Here is a 23,574-nt window from a genome sequence, read left to right as displayed (position 1 = left end):
TCTCTCTCTCTCTCTCTCTCTCTCTGTGTGTGTGTGTGTGTGTGTGTGTGTGTGTGTGTGTGTGTGTGTGAAAAAGAGTGCACTCACAGTGTTCTCTGAGGAGCTGAAAAGCTTCCTGGTTGGAACTCCTCCCTTTGCTGCATCTCTGCAGGAAGCAGGAAGGGCAGGAGAGAGCTAGCTAGCCCAGCTAGGCTGACTCAAGAATTCTGGGAGTTGAAGTCCATGAGTCATAAAAGAGCCGAGGTTGCTTACTCCTGAGCTTGTTGGAGAACAGCTTGAAGCTTGCCAGGTGAGCAGCAGATAGGGGGGGGGAGAAAGAGAGGGAGAGAAAGAGAGAGAGGGAGGGAGAGAGAGGGAGGGAGGAAAGAGAGAGAGAAAGAAAGAGAGTGGGGGAAGAGGAGTGCAGACCAAGGGCAGATAGAGAGGGAGGGAGGGAGAGAGAGAGACCCTTTTGACATCTAAAATGAAGATAACACTGCATATATCCTTTTTTTACCTGTGTGTGTATGTAATTTTATTCTCTTAAAGCATTCTCTTGGTGATCATTGTTTCAATAGTATGGATATTCCCAAGAGTGATATTTTTACTTTTATTTTTAATGTGTATATATACATATACATATACATATACATATACATATACATACACATACACATACACACACACACACACACACATACACATACACACACACATACACAAACACACACACACACACACACCTATAATAAAGGTAAAAAAAGGATATATGCAGTGTTATCTTCATTTTAGATATCAAAAGGGTTTTGCAGTTCCCGGTTTTTTGTTTTTGGTGGGAAACCGGTCCAAGTGGCTCTTTGAGTGTTTTGGGTTGCCTACCCCTGCCCTATAGCAAAGCAAAGCCATAAATTTTGCCCACTGATCCAGGCCCAGAAATTTTCCTTTCTGGCCGAAGAACCAGTGAGGGCACATATGAAATTGCTGTTGTCGGGATTTCTGTGGTGCTCAGGCTTTCTACACATGCAGGAATGTGAATCCCTGGCCAAAAATCTCTTGGCCCAAAGCCTCACCTGGCAACTTTTGAAACCGCCGTAATATTTATTTTGGATGGCTGTCAATCTCTCCTGAAACCTGAGTCAGCAGATGATGCGTCGCCTGCACCGTCCCACCTGGGCCGAGCCCTGATTGGGTGCCACTCGGTGTGTTTCATCAGAGCTGGAAAGTCTGCATTTCTGAACCTTGTGATGAGCCTGCAAAGAAAAGGCCTGTGCAGCTTAATGACCAGCTCAGAAGCTGATCATGGCGCTCTTCAAGATCCTCGTTCCTGTCCTGATCGGGCTCGGCGTCTACTATTTCTACCCGCAAGAAACTTTCTCTGCAGGTAAGGAGGGGCAGATCCCGCAGGGGGATCCTAGGCCATTGCTGTCCTGCTTTTTCTGTTTTTATTATTCTTTTTCCATTTAACAGGAAAGAATGGGTTTCCCTGGAGGGGAAAACAGTTGGTGAAACTCTCGCAAGCCAGGTGTGAAGGTGGTCGGCTGGTCTTAGTCTCAGCAGGGGGGCAGTCCATTCCTGGTGTTCTCACAATGTGCTGAGAACACTAAAGAAATGGGTTGAGGTCGCCCAACACACGCAGAATCCAGCGGAGCACAGGAAAGTGGATAGTTAAGCCCATTGCCTGAACACCAATGACAGGAGATGAGATGCACCGTATGATGGTGCCGCCTGTCATTCAGACCCCTCCAGGGGAAACGGCATGTCAGAAAATCTGCTTTCAGATTGGGGAAGGAGGGTTCAGGAAGCAGAAAGGGGCTGACAACAGACCTTGAAGCATCAGCTTTGCGTTTCAGCTCCATCTGAGCCCCCCCCCCGTAGCAAAAGGGGCCACACGCTGGATTCTCTGCTCACACGGACCCGGCTGTGGGAGCAGGAATCCCGCAGCAGGTTGTGGTGTCCTTCACTGATGGGATCTGTTGCCCAAGACTGGGCAGCTGGTTTTCATCCCACAGCTTTCCTAGATGCCTGGCAGGTCACATCAGAGGAAGGGAGCTGCTTTGGGAGATGAGGCTGAGCAGAAGCTGACCTCTGCGCAGCCCCAGGGCACCTGGGTGAGCCTCCATCCACCCACCCCGAAACAGCAGCTCGGATTTGAAGTGGCTCAAGGTGGTTGCAGGGGACCTTTGCAGTTCTGCAATTCTTACGGTGGGAAGCTGAGCATCCCTGAGACATAAACGTAGATGGCGGCCACTAATATGCCATTTGGTATTCAGATGGCAGCTAGAAGACTGTAGAAAAACCCAGGCTGAGGTAGGCAATGCACTGGGCAAGGGCATGCTGGGAGTTGAAGTCCAACATCTTAAAAAGTCACTAAAGTTGAGAAACTCCGGCCCACGGAGGAGCGAATTGCAGAAATAGGTGCTGGGGAATTCTGGGGGGGCTGAAGTCCATGTATCTTAAAGTTGCCTGCTCAGAATCTGGGGAGAGAAACAGGGTGGGTGGGGGGGAGGGAGAATATAATTTGGGACTGAGGAGACATGCAATTAACCTTACAAGGAAAGAAGGAATAACCAAGTGGGGAGAACCAGACAATCAGCTTTCTGCAAAGAAACATGAAAAGACACACACACACACATCCCAGTTTCCATCCACTCTGCCATCAGCTTGCTCCACAAGTGATGAGGTTAAAGGGGGGAGGCTGCCCTGCTCCTATTGGCACTTGAGGCAACTGAGGAACCCCCCTCCACTATGTGGAGGGCTGTTTGTTCTCCTTGGGGGGGGGGTCTCTATGCCAAACTGCGCTCTCCACTTCTCCCGCAAATCCACACCTGGCGGGAGCATCGGAGGTGACTGTCCTGCCTCACTTCCATGGGGGCTGGCAAGGGGTCAGCAGACTGCTGGCAGGTCCCCAACGACCTGTATCCACGATGAAGGAGGTGGAGCGAAGGGAATGGGGAGTGGGGGGGGGTTTCTTGGAAGCAAAACCTTGGAATTTGCCCGGAGCAGGGAGCCAACTGGACTTTGGGCAGGGAATCGAGTATGGATCCAACGGGGGGGGGGGAATAATGCTGTCACTCCTTTAACTACTTATTTGCTCGTTTATTCCCTTTCCTGGCTAAGGGGGGGGGGCTTTCTGGACAGCACCCACTAGAACGGTCCCTTCTAGACCACCAATGAATAAAAACTAGTTCCCCTTAGAGTCTGAAGCAGCGAAGGCTGGAGGGACAGAGAAAATTCACCCAGGGAAACAGAAAAAAAAAATAAAATAGGACTGGAAGGGCCCTCGGAGGTCCTCTAGTCCACCCCCTGCTCAAGGCAGCAGGTCCACGCGGGGCGGGGGGGGGAGGCGGACTTCCTCCCTTAGCTACAGACCTTAGGCAAGAAGCCTTTTCTCCGGCCGGGGAGGGGAAGCCAACACGGGCCGTCCGTCTCCCCTTCTGCCCGCAGAGATGGTGCGAGGGAAGCGCGTGCTGGTGACGGGTTCGAGTTCGGGCATCGGGGAGCAAATGGCCTACGAGTTTGCCCGGATGGGCGCCCACCTCATGCTGACTGCCAGGAGGGAGGAGCAGCTGCAGAAGGTAAGCGGCGGGAAACCCATCCCACCCCACCCCACCCTGGTCGTCTGAACAGGGCCGCCAGCCCTGCACACGGATCTTCCTCGCAAGCCAAGCCCCGCTGCTCCTCAAAGCACCGTGGGAATAAAAGGGGGAGCCCCCTGCCCATGTTTGAAACTGGCGAGAGATTTTTATTAGAAGTTTTCAACGCGATAAAAGTATGCGAAATGAAAAGATTGAAAAAGAAAACGTACAGGAGAAAAAAATAGGAAATTAAATTAAAAAGGAAACATAGGATTATGAGTTCCGCCCTTTTTATCGTGTAGTTAGTTGCCATTTAAATTCTCTCACTTTCCTATTTAACCCTTTTTAATCCCCAGTCCATAAATCATCAATTTAGTCTTTGTCTTTCAACAAACAGTCCACGTTAAGGTTTCCAGGCTTTCAAAAAAAAAAAAAAAAGCCTTCCTTTTTTCCATGATCAAACTAGTCAGTTTCATTTTTCCCTCAAGCTTTCTTATCAATATTACAAATCTATTTCCTACCTTATTTCATTATTTTCCATCTTTGTGCATGCAATAATCTTGGCGCAGTTAGCATATACAATATGCCATATTAATTTCCGACATTTCTAATTCATTGTCCATCAAATGGTTCTGGTTTCATCCTAATATTAAGATTGGCAGAGATTCAACTGTGGTGTCATGGCTACCATCTTGATTGGAGTAGAATGGAATGGAATGGAATAGAATAGAATAGAATAGAATAGAATAGAATAGAATAGAATAGAATAGAATAGAATAGAATAGAATAGAATAGAATAGAATAGAATAGAAATTCAGAAAGAAATAGAATAGAATAGAATAAACATTGTAGAATAGAATAGGAATAGAATAGGACATTGTAGAATAGAGTAGAATAGAATAGAATAGAATAGAATAGAATAGAATAGAATAGAGAAAATATAGAACATAACAGAATGGAATTTAGAATAGAATAGAATAGAATAGAATAGAATAGAATAGAATAGAATAGAATAGAATAGAATAGAATAGGAATTCAGAAAGAAATAGAATAGAATAGAATAAACATTGTAGAATAGAATAGGAATAGAATAGGACATTGTAGAATAGAGTAGAGTAGAATAGAATAGAATAGAATAGAATAGAATAGAATAGAATAGAATAGAGAAAATATAGAACAGAACAGAATGGAATTTAGAATAGAATAGAATAGAATAGAATAGAATAGAATAGAATAGGTTGGAAGGGACCTTGGAGGTCTTCTAGTCCAGCCCACTGCTCAAGCAGGAAACCCTATACCATTTCAGACAAATGGCTCCCAATCTTTTCTTAAAAATGTCCAGTGTTGGAGCATTCACAACTTCTTCAGTTCCACTGGTTAATTGTTCTCACTGTCAGGAAATTTCTCCTTAGTTCTAGATTGGTTCTTTCCTTGATTAGTTTCCATCTGTTGCTTCTTGTGTTTGGAGAACTTTTTTGACCACATACTGTGGACACCTTGGGTTTTGCGAGTCCTTTTCATTCCTTTGCCCTCTTTTTTTTCCCTCCAGGTGGTGCAGAAATGCCAGAAGCTGGGTGCCAGTTCTGCCCACTATGTGGTTGCGGACATGAGCAATCTGACTGCTGCCCAGATGGTTGTTGAAGAAACTAAAGCCCAGTTGGGTAAAAATGACATTTTCCATTCATCCAGGACCAACCCTTGTGTCTCCTGCGGTGGGGGGGGGAGAGAGATTGAGGAATTGGATGCTCTGTGTGTAAGGCTGTATTCAGCTTCCCTGACCTATCCCAGCCACCCAGTGAACTTAGGGCTCTCTCTGTCCTTCCCAGCATCATCCATTCCTCTCTATAGAAGTCCTCCTTTGCCCCATCCCCAGTTTGCTGCACCCTCCTTTCCTGCATGGAGAAGAGCGCCCAGAGAATTCCTATTTCCATGACTCCTCCAGAATGAGAGAATCCATGCAGCAAAGGGGCAACGTCTTTGAAAGGCAGCGAGCAATTCAAATGTTTGTGGTGCTCCTGTTGGGGACACTTTTTCTGGGCTTCGGGGCCGTGCACACAGACGTGTTTGGTCTCAAGTGTTTGTCAGAAGGGCTTCATGTGCTCTGCACCACAGGTGGCCCTTGGAATCCAGAGTTGGCCACCGATATTGGGCAATGTGAATAATAGAATAACAGACGAGTTGGAACGGACCTTGGAGGTCTTCTAGTCCAACCCCCTGCTCAATAGCAATAGCAACAGGGCTTCCCTATATACCACCTCATAGCCCTTTACAGCACTCAGTGTCAGCATTATTTGCATATTGCCCCCAATAATCTGGGTCCTCATTTTACCGATTTCGGAAGGATGGAAGGCTGAGTCAACCTTGAGCCGGTCAGGATCGAACTCCTGGCAGTGGGCAGAGTTTGCCTACAATGCTGCATTCTGACCACTTGGCCATCGGGGCTCCTTGCATTCCAAATGGCTGTATTTAATAACACAATAGAGTGAGTAGGAAAAGCAAGGATGGGCATCAATGGGGGGGTCAACATGGTGACCCCATAATACAGTTCCCCATGTTGTGGTGACCCCCAACCACTTATACATCACCGGGTGCCAGGGGCGTGGCCAAAGGGGGAAAAAATGGCGGACAGCCTTGTTTGGCGACCCCCGTGAAATGGTCGTTCGACCCCAAATGGGGTCCTGACCCACAGGTTGAGAACCACTGTTCTAGAAGATCAACCATTTTGGCTCCTGGCCCTACAGAGGCTTTAAAACCCAAGATATCTCAATGCCTTGCCCTGTGCTGGCCTGGCTGACCAAGCTTTGCCTGTAGTAGGCTTCCTCCAGGCTGGAGCTCCTGCTGACCTGTGATCAGCCCCTCTGAGTGCCCAGCTGCCCTGCCCGGGGCTCCGTGCTGGAAGACACCCTCCAAGGGGGGGGGGTAGCAAACCAGCACTAGAAAAACATCAGTTTGCTTTTTGTGCTTTGCCTTTTGTGTGCTTGGGCACTAAATGCCCCCCTGTCCTTCTCTCCCCCAGGAGGTCTTGACCAGCTGGTTCTGAACCACGTTGGCGGAACCTCGTTTGGTCCATTCAAAGGATCAATGGAGTCGGTGATCACGTCGATGAATCTGAACTTCTTCAGCTACGTCCAGTTAACCATCTCTGCCATGGACCTATTGCTGGCATCTAAAGGGAACCTCGTGGTCGTCTCCTCCATGAGTGGTAGGCACCGCAATCCTCATAGGCTGGCACGCAGATGGATCCCGCAGTGGGGGCATTCCTTCGTGCTGACGGATCTCCTGCACGTGGTCCTACCAGTTCTCAGTCTGACGACAGATAATTTGCTTCCTAGTGTCACCCCAGCACCAGCCGCTCCAATTCCTCATCCCTTTCTCTTCTTGCACCCCATCATTCCTTGTGTTCCTTCCATACCCCCTTTCATCCGTTGTCTATTGTTCTCCAAATGTGTGGTCTCTTTCTTCCTGAAGATCTCATCCACTCCATATCCCAAAGAGGCTTTTTCACGCGGCAAGCGGACTTTCTTCTTTTTCTTTGGAGAAGCTTCTTCAGCTCTCGAAGTCAGAGCTCCACAGAAATCCAAGCAACCATCGCTTCTCAATCAAGACCTTGCCCAAAATTGGCACTTCTGATTTCCTGCAAAACCAGGCCCATCGCTAACCATCGGTTCCCTAAAGCAGCGTTTCCCAAACTTGACCATTTTAAGGCATGTGGACTTCAACTCCCAGAATTCCACAATTCCATTGCTGGCTGTGGAATTCTGGGAGTTGAAGTCCACATGCCTTAAAATGGTCAAGTTTGGGAAACACTGCCCTAAAGGACTGCAGAGTTTTGCTTAATGACTGCTGCGAAAAAGGTTGCAAAATCGAGCCTGATGGGCAGGCTCCCTTGTGGTCCTGTGTGAAGGACTACCTAGATCAGTGATGGCGAACCTTTTAGAAACCCAGTGCCCAAACTGCAAACAAAAACCCACTGATTTATCACCGAGTGCCGGGTGGGTGTGGCTGCAGTGGTCATGGCAGACTGGGTGGGCAGGGGCAGAGTGGCAGGGGCCAGTCCCTCACCATCTCCGGGGCACGACACGCGTGCCCACAGAGAGGGCTCTGAGTGCCGCCTCTGGCATGTGTGCCATAGGTTCACCATCACTGACCTATATTAAAATGGACGTGGAAGAGAGTACCATTGGGGGAAAGATTGAGAGGAGGAGGACTGTGGGGTCCTTGGTGCTCTCTGAGTTGCTTGTTTTCTTGCAGACATTTCATTGCCCTAACTAGGTACATCATCAGAGCTAGAAGGACATGGGGTTTGTGGAGGAGGAGGAGGAAGAGGAGGAGGAGGAGGAGGGGGAACAAGCTTTGGGGCTAAATGGTTCCTCCTTCCATGCCAACCTCTCCATCCTCTTCCTAGGACGTCTTCAGAGTCCTTTCAGCGTCCCCTACGCAGCAGCCAAGTTTGCCGTGGAAGGATTCTTCACCTCGCTGCGCACCGAGTTGCGCCTGCGGAAGATAGAGCTGCCCATCACTGTGGCCGTGCTGAGCTACATTGACACCGGTGAGTGACCCATCGAAACGTCCGCTTGCCCAAACCCAGCGCCCTCCTCTTGGGCCGACCACCCATTTTTTGGGCTCTTTTCCGTAGAAACGGCCGTGAAGTCTGTGGGCAACAAAATCACCCAGAGGCCGAGTCCCAAAGAAGAGTGTGCCCAGCAGATTGTGAGGGGCGGAGTGTTGCGTTACCGCGAGGTCTTCTATCCTTATTGGGCCCTGAAGCCCACCCTGGTCTGCCAAGCGCTGCTGCCAAACCTGGTGGATCAAGCCATCGGCTACAACTACAGGCTGGAGAACATCCTCTAAAACTCCCGGTTCAAAGGATCACCCAGCACCGCCCTCCGTGTCTCCCAAAGATCGGGACCGCTTGCATTTACCGCAAATGCAAGGGGAAACGAAACGAAAGCCCCCACCCTGTAGGAAGGATAGTAATGGACAAAATGGTGCCTCCCCCCTTCTTTCCTCAGCTCACCTTTATTCTGGCACAGAAGTTGGAATCCTGACCTGTTCTCCAAACGTAGCATTGTGTAAAAACACCACAGCAAATCCAACGCTTCTCGGGTGCCCGATTTTTCAAGCCCTGTAAGGGAACCTGCAGCCAAATACTTACTGAATATACAAACTGCGCTCCTGGCAAAGATAAGAAGCGGGACCCGTAGTACATATGTAGTAAAGGAAGCATTTTAGTAAAGGACGTCACGCCATAGTGGACATGCTGCAAACATCCCGCTCGTAACCTTGACTAAACAGGAGAAAGAAACAAAACTACTGGTGCTTTTAACCCCTACAACAGTGATTCTCAACCTTTTTAATGCCGCAACCCTCAACTGGTCGTAAGTCGGGGACTACTCAACCGGTCGTAAGTCGAGGACTACTCAACTGGTGCAACACCCTTTGCAGAATGGGACTTTTGGCGGGCTCAGCAGGGCAGAGACAGCCTGGACAATTCCTATTGGCTTTTGACAGCCAATAGAATTAGACTCTATTCAAGAGAGTCTATTCTATTGGCTTTCAAAAGCCAATAGAATAAAAGGGAGTAGCCCAGCTAAGGAAAAGGGGGGGGAAAAATGGCGGACTGCGTTGTTTGGCGACCCCCGTGAAATGGTCGCTCGACCCCAAATGGGGTCCCGACCCACAGGTTGAGAACCCCTGGCCTACAACAAATCTATCACGGGTATCATTATTTATATAAAGCCTCATGCCGTATTTCCTGGGTCCCTCCCCAATGCAAACAGATCGGTGCACTGGCACCCATGTAATGCCAAAGCTGGATTCACCCAACATATCAAACTGCAACGGAGCCTTTTGAACACAGAGGGATGCAAACCCATCTCACGCACGCAAATTATGGGAAGACTGTGCTGGAGAAGCCCGGAAAATTGAACTGTTTCTTGTAATGTTCAGTAAACTCAAAGATCCTATTGGATATGCTTTCCTGAGCTGCACAAATTTTATTTTTTACGACAAAACCAACAGAAGCCTCTTCTATCCTGGTCGTAATCACTGTAACCATAAATCGCTAGATTTGTGGCCCAGAATGACTGATTGAGGCTCTTAACTCAGGGGTCCCCAACCCCCCCCCCAGGGCTGCAGTCCACTAGTGTTGGGAACAGGGCTCTGGAGTCCTCACTTGTGCAAGCAGTGGGCGAGTGCACGGGTCTGCAGCTGGCGCAAAGGGAGCTGTGTGTGCATGCACGTAATTGCCCCCTGCTGGCACAGAAGCATCCCCTCTTCCCCCCCCTTCCCCTGTATCCACAAAGCCAAAAAGGTTGGGGAACTCTGCTCTAAGTCACTCAGCAAGGGCCGAGGTTGATCTTTGGCCCCGACAGTCACAGAAACAAAGTCTTTCTCCACTTAAGTACATTTTTCGTAAAACTGCAAAATTTCAGGAACGTTTTGGAGCGAAGTTTGCAATTAAAACAGTCTGAAAGCCCCTCCCACAACGGAGTCTCATTTCACACGAACCTTTTAACTGACCTTGACAGCCTCTGGGGGGATGGGGGATATGGGGGCAAGTGGGAAGGAAGGAAGGAAGGAAGGAAGGAAGGAAGGAAGGAAGGAAGGAAGGAAGGAAGGAAGGAAGGAAGGAAGGAAAGGAAGGAAGGAAGGAAGGAAGGAAGGAAGGAAGGAAGGAAGAAGGAAGGAAGGAAGGGGGAGGGAGGGAGGGAGGAAGGAAGGAAGGGAGGAAGGAAGGAAGGAAGGACAATGGGAGGGAGGGAAGGAAGGGAAGGAAGGAAGGAAGGAATCAGAAAAGGAAGAACAATGGGAGGGAGGGAAGGGAGGAAGGAAGGAAGGAAGGACAATGGGAGGGAAGGAAGGGAAGGAAGGAAGGAATGAGGGAAGAAGGACAATGGGAGAGAGGGAAGGAAGGAAGGAAGGAATCAGGGAAGAAGGACAATGGGAGAGAGGGAAGGAAGGAAGGAAGGAAGGAAGGAAGGAAGGAAGGAAGGAAGGAAGGAAGGAAGGAAGGAAGGAAGGAAGGAAGGAATCAGGGAAGAAGGACAATGGGAGAGAGGGAAGGAAGGAAGGAAGGAAAGGAAGGAAGGAAGGAAGGAAGGACACTTCAATGTGCTTAGCCATCTCCCTTTCACTCAAAAAATTAGACATTCTGTTTACTTTCTGCTGCACTGAGATTAGTTGAGCAGCAACCACACAGAGAGAGAGAGACAGAGAGAGAGAGAGGGAGGGAGGGGGAGAGAGAGAGAGAGAGAGACAGACAGACAGACACAGACAGACAGAGAGACAAAGAGACAGAGAGAGGGAGGGAGGGAGAGACAGAGAGCTATACCCAGACCTGCCTTGAGGAGCGTGCACCAAACTTTTTATTTGCGTAGCATCTTCCCATACGTGAAAAGGCATTTAGGCCCTTGCAGAGTCTGTATCAGGGCCCGGGCTTCCTTTGTCTGCCTCGTCCTCCTTGTTGCCTCTAAACCTGGCCAGCACAGGTGTGTTGAAAACGGACGTCGTCGTGCCAGAAGAGCCGGAACTCTGGGAAGACGAGGTGGGGGAGCTGCTGGCAGGAACCCTGGAAGAAACCCACGTCTGTAGTCAAGACTGCCGCCCCCCCCCCCAGCCCCTCCTTCAGAAGAAGGGCTTGCAGTACCAGACCATCGGATTGAACCCTCAGCCTTCCTTCTCAGGAGGGGCCAAGAGTTGAGATTCCCAGAGGGGTCTAGACCAGTGGTTCTTAACCTTTTTGAACGAATCGCCCCCTTGAGCCAATGAGGAAGTTGTCATCGCCCCCCTCCCCCAACATAACCTCTCAATCACAACATGGGAAATAATTCTTCAATTTATGCAAACCCTTGTTTTGTTTTCTTTAAAATTGTCCATCAGGACATATCCATGCAAATAATTTATTTCCAGTCTTTTCCCCATATCTCCCATATTCTGGCTAATGATGCACCACTGTATGGGTAGAGGCTGCTGCACAACACGCAAGAAGATAAGCGATGCGTATTTACAGATGTACGGCGTTCTGTACTGAAGCTAGCCGGAGGAACATTTGAAAACACAATTCGATCCACTAATAGCGAGCGATCTGATGTTTTTGTACGACAGATATACAGCCATTCACTGTACGAAAAAGTCTCAAAAGTGTCCCCAAAACTTCTCACTCCATCGCCCCCATATCGCCCCCTTTTTCATTCCTTCGCCCCCACATCACCCCTTTTCGTTCCATGGCTCCCCTGAAAAATGAAATCGCCCCCTGGGGGGCAATATCGCCCAGGTTAAGAACCACTGGTCTAGCAGACACTCCCAACATCCTTGAGACAAAACAGTGGGAAGACTCCAGGTCTCAACCTCCCCTCCACCTGCTCTCTTCTACTCACTCCATCCTGATCAACCTCCTGCTTCAGAGCAGGGGTCTCCAAACTTGGCAACTGGCTGGCTGGGGAATTCTGGGAGTTGAAGTCCACAAGTCTTAAAGTTGCCAAGTTTGGGGGGGGCTGCTTTAGAGTAGTGGGGAGGTACACCCTGCTGTATCACCTAGTGACCATGCAGCTACCCCACCTGGCTTCCTCCCCGTAGCCCCCCAAACAGAAGGTTCTTGCTCTTTCTGGCCAAAGTCAAAATGCAAAAAAAGGGAATCTCAACGACTCCACCTGTTGGCGGTGTGTGGCTAGCTCAGGGGTAGGCAACCTTGGCTCTTTTATGACTCGTGGACTTCAACTCCCAGAATTCCTGAGCCAGCATGGAGGAACTATGGTGCCCTCATGGCTCGTGGACTTCAACTCCCAGAATTCCTGGGCTAGCATGGCTCAGCTTGGAAACCTCTCCCTTTCCCTTCAGCATGGCTGGCTGAGGAATTCTGGGAGTTGAAGTCCACAAGACATAAAAGAGCCAAGGTGGCCTACCCCTGGCCTAGGCCGCTTTATGACTGGTGGACTTCAACTCCCAGAATTCCTGAGCCGGCATGGCTCAGCTTGGAAACCTCTCCCTTTCCCCTCAGCATGGCTGGCTCAGGAATTCTGGGAGTTGAAGTCCACGAGTCATAAAAGAGCCAAGGTTGCCTACCCCTGGGCTAGCTAGAGACTTAATTCCTCCCCCCCCCCATACTTGGGAGAAAGATCAATCTCACAAGGCATAAACAAAATTTTAAGAAATAAAAAAAATGTAACTCTTCTCAGAACCAGCTTTTCTCAAGGTTTTGGCCCTGGAGGAACCTATTTCTCAGACCTTGGGGAAACCCTGCACATTATAGATCAGAAGGCACAAAATTATTACATTCATTTTGTGGGTAGACCTGCACCAATAGCCCTTAGACGTATATCCTTCTTCATGGTGCTTTACAGCCCTTTCTAAGTGGTTTACAGAGTCAGCCTATTGTTCCCACCCACCCCCAACAATCTGGGTCCTCATTTTACCGACCTCGGAAGGATGGAAGGCTGAGTCAACCTTGAGCGGTCAGGATCGAACTGCTGGCCGTGAAGCAGAATTAGCCTGCAATGCTGCATTCTAGCTACTGCGCCACCACAGCTCTATATATACATTGACAGTGTTCTTCAAGTAAAAATAAAGGATGAAACTTTTTTCCTTTCCCCCGCCCGTGGTTCCCTCTCACTCCTTTTTGGGGTGGTTCTTGCTGCAACTGGTGACCGAGTGAGGCCAGCCCCAGATTCCCTTACTCTGAGAGGGAGCCTCTCAATCTACTGCACCTGCAGAAAGGCAGGCTGGCAAGCTGGCACGTTGATAAGGACAGCCCCTGGCACCATCGCTGAGTCTCCTGACTTAAGACATTACAACGCAAACTTACCTTGTTGGATCCACTGCCAGGTCTGCCACCTTAAGAGAAAAAAATGGTCCAAGGAAAATACACCAATGAATGAAGGTACACATACCTTGGGAAAGTGTATTTCAGCCGGCTGATGGAGTTGCTGTTGAGAAACGACGGACGAAATCCACCGGGGTTCAGCATTAGCGGGCGTAAGTCAACCAAGCTGTGAAGGATGGGAAAAAGGAAAGAGGAGTCCTACGGAGACCGTGCCCCAGAGCCCATGGGCACCTCTGCACCCAGGCCTTCCTTCCTCTCCCCTGGGTGCGGCTCTTTTGAGGGAGACTGGGTCCCTCCCACCCCCTCCCCATCACCACTAGGATCCGTGGCAGCCGAGCAGATGCCAGATTCCCTCTGATCACCCTCGCACCCGCTCTGCACCTCATTCCTTCCATGGGATGCCCAGTCAACTTGGCCCCCCTCTTTTCAGTTCCCCCCATGGGTTCCTGCCCAGCCCAGTTCCTCCCACACTGATTACCTTGCCTTCCACCCTGGCCAATCCAATGCAAGTTGAATTACCCCCTCCCTTCCCCTCCTACTTCTTATAGGGCAGGGGTGGGGAATCTGGGCTCTTTTATGGTGGACTTCAACTCCCAGAATTCCTGAGCCAGCCATGCTGAGGGGAAAGGGAGAGGTTCCCAAGCTGAGCCATGCTGGCTCAGGGATTCTGGGAGTTGAAGTCCACCAGTCATAAAGCAGCCTAGGCCTAGGCCAGAGGTAGGCAACCTTGGCTCTTTTATGATTGTGGACTTCAACTCCCAGAATTCCTAAGCCAGCCATGCTGAGGGGACAGGGAGAGGTTTCCAAGCTGAGCCATGCTGGCTCAGGAATTCTGGGAGTTGAAGTCCACGAGTCATAAAAGAGCCAAGGTTGCCTAGCCTTGGCCTAGACCATTCTTTATGCATGGACTTCAATTCCCTGTATCCTTTGCAATGATCATGCTGGCTGAGGAATTCTGGGAGTCGAAGTCCATCTTAACTAAGGCTGAGAAACACCAGCCTAGAGCTCTTTGGCTCTTTTGTGACTTGTGGACTTCAACTTCCAGAATTCCTGAGCCAGCCACGCTGAGGGGAAAGGGAGAGGTTTCCAAGCTGAGCCATGCTGGCTCAGGAATTCTGGGAGTTGAAGTCCACCAGTCATAAAAAGGCCACATTAGCACTGTTGGCAGGACTTGGTTAAGTTAGCCCAACTGCCTGGATTCACATGACCCCCTGGCTCACACACTGGTCCTGTGGGGGCCGGCTTTGCAGAGGAAGCAAGGCCGAAATGCAGCCAGCTCTAGCCCAGCCCAGTTTCTCACCCTCAGCAACTTTAAGACTTTATCAAAGAAATAAAAACACACAGAAGGTACTTTTTTAAAAACGTGAAAAAAATGCAGCTAGTCCTCGGCGTACAGCAACCATTGAGCCCAAAGATTATGTGGCTCAGTGAAACATTTGTTAAGTGAGTTTTGCCCCCATTTTACAACTTCGCTTGCCCACCGTTGTTAAATGAATTGTTGCAATTGTTAAGTTCGTAACATGGTTGTTAAGTGAACCTGGCTGACTTACAACCATTCAGGCTGATCATATAATTTCCGCGTTTTTAACCTACTATACTTTGTAAAAACTGAGTCGCATTATTTCATTATATTTATCCATACATTTGTAGGCAATCCACTCATAGATAACAGGTGTAGTCGACTCCTCAATCCAATGAGTAACTGCGGCTATACATACAATTTTCCAATGCTGCAGCATCAGTTTTTCTCTTCAAAGAAGCATTATCTTTGTTATATAGATGGTTATTTGAGGCCCAGTGAACTCAAACTCGCCTTGTCTAGGCAATATAGGAACCCCCAATTCTTTATGTGTCCAATGACATTTGGCCAATAAAGAATTCTATTCTATTCTGTCCTGTCCTATCCTATTCTATCTTTATTCTATTCTATTTTGTTCCATTCTGTTCTGTTCCGTTCCATTCCATCTCTATTCTATTCTATTCTATTCTATTCTATTCTATTCTATTCTATTCTATTCTATTCTATTCATTCTGAATTCTATTCTATTCTATTCTGTTCTGTTCTAGTCTATTCTATTCTATTTTCTTCCGTTCTGTTCTGTTCTGTTCTGTTCCATTCCATTCCTACTCTACTCTACTCTACTCTACTCCACTCCATTCCATTCATTCTGAATTCTATTCTATTCTATTCTATTCTATTCTATTCTATTCCATTCCATTCCACATTCATTCTCCTCCCCTCCCAGCATCATCTAATTTAACTCTAAAAATACCACAGAGCTTATACAGAGAGCAGCTGCCTCTTTATATATTGTCAAAGCAAGAACACCCAGTGTTAGCAGCGTTAACAGATAGGTCCTTACATAGTGACCAACCTCGATTGGATCCTGCAACATTATCTTGGGACACATACATTTGCCTTCTTTCGTATGGACTTCAGCTCCCAGAATTCCTGCTTGCTAGGGACTTCTGGGGTTGAAGTCCAAATATCTTAAGAGTTGCTGAGCTTGAGAAACCCTGCAAGCCCAGGGGTGGCTCAGGAAGTCGTGTGAAGGTGACAATTCTACCTCGTTTCTACAGCTTCTTCCGCCCTGTCTGGCTTCTGACCTCTTTTGATTGACAGGTGACATGCCGGCCCAAAGCTGCTTCAAGTCTGTATTGTTTTTCTCCACCTGTCGGGGTAGAGAGCAGCGTCTTATATTCAATACAAGCCATGGTCTTTCCTGGGGAATTAGGAAGAAGTGGCGGAAATCCTCTCTCTTTAACAAGTCCAAGAACGTGAAAAGCACAATATATGAACACATCCAACAAGCTCCAGGGTTTGCTGAACAAGCCAGAGTCAATCCTAGAAATAGGTTTTCTTGGGCTGTATGATGTTTACTTGCGAACATACACTCTCAAGGCAGGCATTATACAAAATCCACTCTCCCCAAGAAGAAGAAAAATATTTGAAAGAGCGCAGAGAAGAGCAACTAGGATGATCAGGGTTCTGGAGGCTAAAACATATGAAGAACAGTTGCAGGAACTGGGTATGGCTGGTCTAGAGAAAAGAAGAACTAGGGGGGACATGATAGCAGTGTTCCAATATTTATGGGGCTGCCAGAAAGAAGAGGGAGTCAACCTATTCTCCAAAGTACCTAAGGGCAGGACAAGAAACAATGGATGGAAACTAATCAAGGAGAGAAGCAACTTAGAACAGGGCTTTTCAACTTTTTCACCCATTGTACCATTTTTAGGATATGGCAATATCCGAGTACCACCAGTTGCCCAGCAAGGTGTCAAAAACTTGATGACCAAAAAAAAAGGAAAAAAGTAATAAAGTACAGGTAGTCCTCGACTTATATCAGTTCATTTAGTGACTGTTCGAAGTTACAATGGCACTGAAAAAAGTGCCCCCCAAGCCACAGCCGAGCAAGACACCTGCCTGCCCGCCCGGTGGCGCTCTTCCTCCTGTCTGAGGTTTTCATTGTTGTGAGCATTTCTGTTGAGGATTTGCAGCAGGGGTGGGGTGGGGGTGTTTGGTTTTTATTCCCCCTGTCTGCTGGGTGGTTGCAGCAGGTTTTTGTCACTTCACATGACCCTGGGACACTGTGACCGTCATAAATATGAATCAGTTGCCAAGCATCTGAATGTAAATCACAAGACCCTGGAGATGCTGCAACATTACAGCTGATCAGTAGTTCTTCTGGGCTCAGCAGAAGCACCAGGATCAGTGCTGCTTTCCAGCTGGAACCTGGTGCTGATCCTGGCGCTTCCGCTGAGCCCTGACAGCCCTGCAGCTCCAGCCGTCTCTCGCTCAGGCTTGTGCGGTGCTGCCACCGGTTCAGCTCATTCCCCTCCCCCACTACCACTTTTCTAGGATGGTCGCGTACCACCTGCCAGGTGCCAATGTACCACAGGTGGTACCTGTACCACTGGTTGAAAAGCCCTGCCCTAGAACTAAGGAGTAATTTCCTAACGGTGAGAACAATCAACCAGAGGAATGGCCGCCTTCAGAACTTGTGGGTGTCCCATCACTGGAGGCTTTTAAGAAGAAAATGGAGGAAGATAATCAGTTGAAAATCAGAAGTAGGAGCAGTAAACCCAGCATAAAATCCCAGTAATAAAAAAGGCCCAGAATATTTAAGATAGATAGATAGATAGATAGATAGATAGATAGATAGATAGATAGATAGATAGATAGATAGATATAATATAAAACTCTTCCCTGACTCTAAAAATGCCATAATAGAGGCCACTGAAACCTCTGGATCCAGCCCCCTCTGTGGGAGACAGTCCCTTTGCTTGTAACTATACTTTCCCCTTCAACGCAGAGGGACAACATCTGGAAAGGCAAGAGGGTGCAGAGGTGAGAAACACCAACCTGCTTTGGGAAAGAACCGAAGATTTTGGGCATGGCTGGAAGGCCCGGGTCCCAGGGCTTGGCCTCTGTCGGGCTGAACCCTCCCATCAGGATGGGCCTCCGGATTCTCCTCTCGGCCGGCCTCCAGGATGAGGTCTTGGCAGCTGAAATGAAACAAAGCTGAGCTGAACGTGGCTGAGCCATGTTGGAGCCTCGTTGGCCAGTGGCTCCCGCCAGGCTGCAAGCATCCCCTGCAGGAGGTCAAGAAAGTCAACATGGCGACCACAACCATATAAATGCGATTCTTCTAATGCAGTGGTTCTTAACCTGGGCGATATTGCCCCCCAGGGGGTGATTTCGTTTTTCAGGGGGGCGAAGGAACAAAAAGGGGGCGATATGGGGGCGATGGAGCGAGAAGTTTTGGGGACACTTTTGAGACTTTTTCATACAGTGAATCGCTGTATATCTGTCGTACAAAAACATCAGATCGCTCGCTATTAGTGGATTGAATTGTGTTTTCAAATGTTCCTCCAGCTAGCTTCAGGACAGCACGCCGTACACATGTGAATACGCATCGCTTATCTTCATGCGCATTGCACAGCAGCCTCTACCCTTTTTATATTTCTTTTTGCGTCTTAAATTTCACTTGTAATTCAATTATTAAATGTTACTGTTTTTCTTTTCGGGCATTTCACTTTCTTGCAATTGAATTTTGTTTTCAGTGGTCATTACATTGAAGTGTCTTGAATAAATACGATAATAATGAAATACATGTATCACGAAGTTTGGGAATAAAGTGACGGGGGGCACCAACATTTTTCACACAGTTGAGATATGGGGAAAAGACTGGAAATAAATTATTTGCATCGCTATGTCCTGATGACAATTTTAAAGCAAACAAAAAAAAGTGTTTGCATAAATTGAGGAATTATTTCCCATGTTGTGATTGAGAGGTTGTGTTGGGGGAGGGGGGCGATGACAACTTTCTCATTGGCTCAAGGGGGCGATTCGTTCAAAAAGGTTAAGAACCACTGCTCTAATGCACAAAAAGGGGCAAGACTTTCTTTGCATGATTGTGATCACCATCCTGACTTTCTTCTCTCTCTCTCTCTCTCTCTCTCTCTCTCTCTCACACACACACACACACACACACACACACACACACACACACACACACACGGCAGACTCCCCTGCTCGTCTGATTTTATCTTATTCTTTGGGCCCCTAATTGCATTAAGTTGTGTTTTGTTTTTACTTTAATGAGACACCGGCATGCCGCAAAGCAAAGATTGATGTCTGTACACAATTTTTATTTCCTAAATCTGGAACGCATTCTTTCAAAATACACCTGGCAGGTACACATGGCGAGGAAAAAGACAGCAAGGAGTGATCAAGCCTTGCGCTCTCTCTCTCTCTCTCCATTTTGGGGCTATAAATGGGGCTGCCGAGCCCTTTTTTCAAAGAGTTGCATTTGCCCAGGGTCCTGCATGCCTGAGCAGGTCAAGTGGATGCAGTTCTGGTTTTGGCTGCTCCAGATTACCACTGGCGAAGCTGGGGGGCCATGCAAGAATGCTCAGGGAGTGCACAGGGCGTCTGGCTTGGGTAGAGCAACTGGGCAGCCCAGCTGGAAAGACAGCGGGAGTCTCCAGCAAAAAGATGTGGCTTCTTCAGGATTCACCGGAGGGGCTCCTGCAACTCTCAGCTGAAGCTTAATAAAAAACACCATTGCCACATTCACAAAACACTGCATGCTCTGCATGTCACTGGGGCTCAGTGCCGGATTAGTTCATTACCATATGCTAAGACAGTGGTGGCGAACTTATTGCACGGGTGCCAGAGGTGGCACTCAGAGCCCTCTCTGTGGGCACATGTTCCATCGCCCCAGTCCTAGGCCTTCAGCTGGGTTGTATAAAACCTTTTTGCTTTAGGCCTCCGCCGCCGTGTGCAAAAAAAAAAAAAAAATTTCAATCAATCAATCAATTTCAACTTCTTGCGGGGGGGGGGGAAAGATCTTGCAAAGTTGGAATTGATTGATTGAACTTTAGTCCCACCCAGTCTGCTGTTACCACCGCAGCCATGCCCACCCAATGGGCCACATCCACCCAATGGGCCACACCCACCTGGCACCCAATGATGCATAAATGGGTTTTGGGTTGCAGTTTGGGCACTCGGTCTCTGAAAGGTTCACCATCACTGTGCTAAGGCAACAACCAGCTACTCACAACATTTGGGCTACTACCAGTTCTGGCTGCAACATGCAGTCCCTGGAGAACAGCCCAGGGTGGACTTGTCTGTATCACTTGGCTGCTGGTCACTGGATTGCAGCCGTGGTTCAGAGGCCTGATTGTGCAGGGGGCTGGGGGGAGGGGGAGGCTCCAAAATGGGTTTTGTAAGGGTTCCAGGAAAGACTGAGAAAAAAAGAATTTAGCTCAAACACAGTTTTCTAACTGTGTCAGGGTTCCCTGAAGTTTAGTTTTTTTTTAATTAACAAGTTCTTCAGCTTGAGAAAGTCTGAAACCCCTTGCCACGTGTGAATGCAGCCAGTTATGTTGTGGGGATGATCTCAGGAGTTTTTCTGGAAGGGCAATGCAGAAGGTGGCTCCTGAGGTCAGCATTGTGACTGCCTCGGGTCTCATAGCTATTCAAAGTGTCCAGGGGAGGGAGGGAGGGAGGGACAGGAAAACACCTGAGCACAAAACACAGGTACAAGGGTGAGGAAAGGCAGAGTTACCGCGGGCGTAATCGTTGGCCTTCTCCATCTCCCGCTTGAGTTGCTCGACTTTTTCCTCCATCTCTATTTCCCCCAAGGAGTTGTCGTAATTCACATCGCCCTGCAGCAGGGCAAAGAACCTGGCCTGGAAGAGAGCAAAGCAGTAGTAGAAATAGCCCTTAGACCAGTGGTTCTCAACCTTTTTAATGCCGCAACCCCAACCTGTCGTAAGTCGAGGACTACTCAACCGGTCGTAAGTCGAGGACTACTCAGCTGGTGCAGCACCGTTTGCAGAATGGGACTTTTGGCGGGCTCAGCAGGGCAGAGACAGCCTGGACAATTCCTGTTGGCTTTTGAAAGCCAATAGAATTAGACTCTATTCAAGAAAGTCTATTCCAGCGGTTCTCAACCTATGGGTCGCGACCCCATTTGGGGTCGAACGACCATTTTACGGGGGTCGCCAAACGTGATCCGCCATTTTCCCCCCTCAGAGGGCGGTGCTGCGCATGCGCGCCACGCATGGGGGGCGCCGCGCATGGGGGGCGCCGCGCATGCGCTGAGCTGACTTTTTGATCCTGCCCTGCAGACCCTAAAGCAGTGGTTCTCAACCTGTGGGTCGGGACCCCATTTGGGGTCGAACGACCATTTCATGGGGGTCGCCAAACAACGCAGTCCACCATTTTTCCCCCCTTTTCCTTAGCTGTGCTACTCCCTTTTATTCTATTGACTTTCGAAAGCCAATAGAAGAGACTCTCTTGAATAGAGTCTAATTCTATTGGCTTTCCAAAGCCCATAGGAATTGTCCAGGCTGTCTCTGCCCTGCTGAGCCCGCCAAAAGTCCCATTCTGCAAACGGTGCTGCACCAGTTGAGTCGTCCTCGACTTACGACCGGTTGAGTAGTCCTCGACTTACGACCGGTTGGGCGTCGCGGCATTAAAAAGGTTGAGAACCACTGCCCTAAAGGGACCAAAGTCTCTGCTGCACCCCGACCAGGAGGGGACGGCACCCCTGCCCATCCCAGGGTCCTTCTGGCGACGGGAAGCTTCCTCTCCCTCGGCCAGCGGCAGCCTCACCTTGAGGTACTGCCCCAGGCTGCCCCTCTCGTTCTCGGCCTGCTTCCGCTTGCGCACCGCCCGCTCGCAGATGCTGGGGTTCCGCTCCATCTGGGCAAACAGCTCCTGCAGGGACCTTTGGGTGTAGCTCAGGGCCTGGCCCTCGTAATCCTGGGGGGCGATCCGCTCGCAGAAGGACAGGACGAGCGGGTACTCACTGTCGAATTCCTCCAGGGTCTCCATCCTGCATGCCTCGGCCAGAAGGGAGGGGAAGAGTCAGGCACAGAGGAATTCTGTCCCCCCCCCCATCCTCCATGGCGAGGCAGGGAAGGTTACCTCTGAGCAGGTTAAGAGAGCAGTGCTCCCCAAAGGCAAAAAGCAGCAAGGGGGGGGGAGATCAGGATGGGTGAGCAGTAGAGGAAGACCTCGCCGCCTTTGCTGGGGTTTTCAGACCCCCAAAGGCGCAACCTCTGCCTCTCCAGATGTAGGACTACAACTCCCAGCACCCTTTGCCACGAGTCGTGCTTCCTAGGGATGCTGGGAGTGGTAGTTCACCCCCCCCCCCCACGGGAGAAAGTTGGCAGCCGGTGCCTGGGGCGCCCTAGGCGGATCCTTGCCCCCGGCTGCTGCACCGCCTGCCTCTCCGGAGCCCCCCAGGCCGGGGGCGGCTGGGGGGGGGCGAGCCCTCCCGCCCGGCGCTCCAAGGGCCCCTCCACAGGGGCTCCAAGGCGGCGCCCGCGGAGGGGCTGGCCGGGAGGGGCGGTTCGGCGACGAGGGCCGCGGCTTGCCTGTCCCCGAGAGCGCTGGCGCGGCTGCTGCCCGGCGGGTTCGCGGCGCTGCTTCGGGCTTCGCTGCCGCCGCTCAGCCGGCGCGGCCCGTCCCGTCGGGCGGCTACATTGTGACACGCCGCCGCCGCCGCCGCGGGAGGGGCGCTGCTCTCCCTGCGGTCCGCATCCCTTTGGCCCGCGCAGGCCGGCAGTGGGCGACAGCCCCGAACCCGTCCGGGAGCGCTGGGGGGCCGCGAGGCGGCTTCCTCGGGGCAGCCCGGAGGGAAGCGGCCGCAGCGGATCAGCCAGCCCAGATGGCCGCCGAGGGGGGGGGGGCGCGAAAGCCACTTTCTGCGCGTCGCTCGTCTCATGGCAGACGCGGGCCGGCATCTTGACGGTTGTTAAGTGAGTCAGGGGGCTTTGAAGCGAATCCAGGTTTCCCTCTCGTCTCTCCTATCAGCCCGCGTCCTGCTCTTGGTTAGACTAGATCAGCGATGGGGAACCTTGGTCCCTTGATGACTCGTGGACTTCAACTCCCAGAATTCCTCAGCCAGCCAGAGGTTTCCAAGCTGAGCCATGCTGGCTCAGGAATTCTGGGAGTTGAAGTCCACCAGTCATGAAGGGGCCATAGTTCCCCCATGCTGGCTCAGGAATTCTGGGAGTTGAAGTCCACAAGTCATGAGGGGACCATAGTTCCCCCACGCTGGCTCAGGAATTCTGGGAGTTGAAGTCCACCAGTCATGAAGGGGCCATAGTTCCCCCATGCTGGCTCAGGAATTCTGGGAGTTGAAGTCCACAAGTCATGAGGGGGCCATAATTCTCCCACGCTGGCTCAGTAATTCTGGGAGTTGAAGTCCACCAGTCATGAAGGGGCCATAGTTCCCCCATGCTGGCTCAGGAATTCTGGGAGTTGAACTCCACAAGTCATGAGGGGGCCAAAGTTTCCCTCATGCTGGCTCAGGAATTCTGGGAGTTGAAGTCCACAAGTCATGAGGGGGCCATAGTTCCCCCATGCTGGCTCAGGAATTCTGGGAGTTGAAGTCCACCAGTCATAAAAGGGCTAAGTTTGAAGACCCTGGTTTAAATATTTTTCCTCACGGTCACATGATCAAAATTCAGGCATTTGGGCAGGGGTAAGCAACCTTGTCTCTTTTATGACTGGTGGACTTCAACTCCCAGAATTCCTGAGCCAGCATGGCTCAGCCTGGAAACCTCTCCCTTTTCCCTCAGCGTGGCTGGCTCAGGAATTCTGGGAGTTGAAGTCCACGAGTCATCAAAGAGCCAAGGTGGCCTACCCCTGTCCTAGTCCCATCTCACCCACCCACCTCG

The 23,574-nt window shown here is 50.0% G+C and overlaps 2 protein-coding genes across 2 annotated transcripts; one reads left to right on the top strand and one right to left on the bottom strand.

The window, feature by feature from the left end:
- Nucleotides 1-1,225: 1,225 nt before the first annotated feature.
- On the top strand, nucleotides 1,226-9,013 carry LOC120312569 (hydroxysteroid 11-beta-dehydrogenase 1-like protein B). The gene is made up of 6 exons (XM_039353450.1): nucleotides 1,226-1,360; nucleotides 3,424-3,554; nucleotides 5,104-5,215; nucleotides 6,571-6,756; nucleotides 7,960-8,103; nucleotides 8,191-9,013. The coding sequence occupies exons 1-6, from the start codon at nucleotides 1,279-1,281 to the stop codon at nucleotides 8,403-8,405; spliced, it is 870 nt and encodes a 289-aa protein (XP_039209384.1). The 5' UTR covers nucleotides 1,226-1,278; the 3' UTR covers nucleotides 8,406-9,013.
- Nucleotides 9,014-10,614: 1,601 nt separating this feature from the next.
- On the bottom strand, nucleotides 10,615-22,728 carry LOC120312728. The gene is made up of 7 exons (XM_039353862.1): nucleotides 22,267-22,728; nucleotides 21,500-21,722; nucleotides 20,448-20,571; nucleotides 17,738-17,880; nucleotides 15,982-16,046; nucleotides 13,442-13,540; nucleotides 10,615-11,124 (listed from the first exon to the last, which is right to left on the bottom strand). Exons 1-7 carry the CDS (start codon nucleotides 22,614-22,616, stop codon nucleotides 10,959-10,961), a joined length of 1,170 nt encoding a protein of 389 aa, XP_039209796.1. The 5' UTR covers nucleotides 22,617-22,728; the 3' UTR covers nucleotides 10,615-10,958.
- Nucleotides 22,729-23,574: the final 846 nt, after the last annotated feature.

The sequence above is a fragment of the Crotalus tigris genome, unplaced genomic scaffold, assembly GCF_016545835.1.
Source record: "Crotalus tigris isolate CLP2741 ecotype Arizona unplaced genomic scaffold, ASM1654583v1 scf7180000018525.42219311030:4301911, whole genome shotgun sequence".
NCBI lineage: Eukaryota > Metazoa > Chordata > Lepidosauria > Squamata > Viperidae > Crotalus > Crotalus tigris.
Note: the sequence above shows the minus strand (reverse complement) of the source record. Positions and strands in the feature narration are given on the sequence as shown.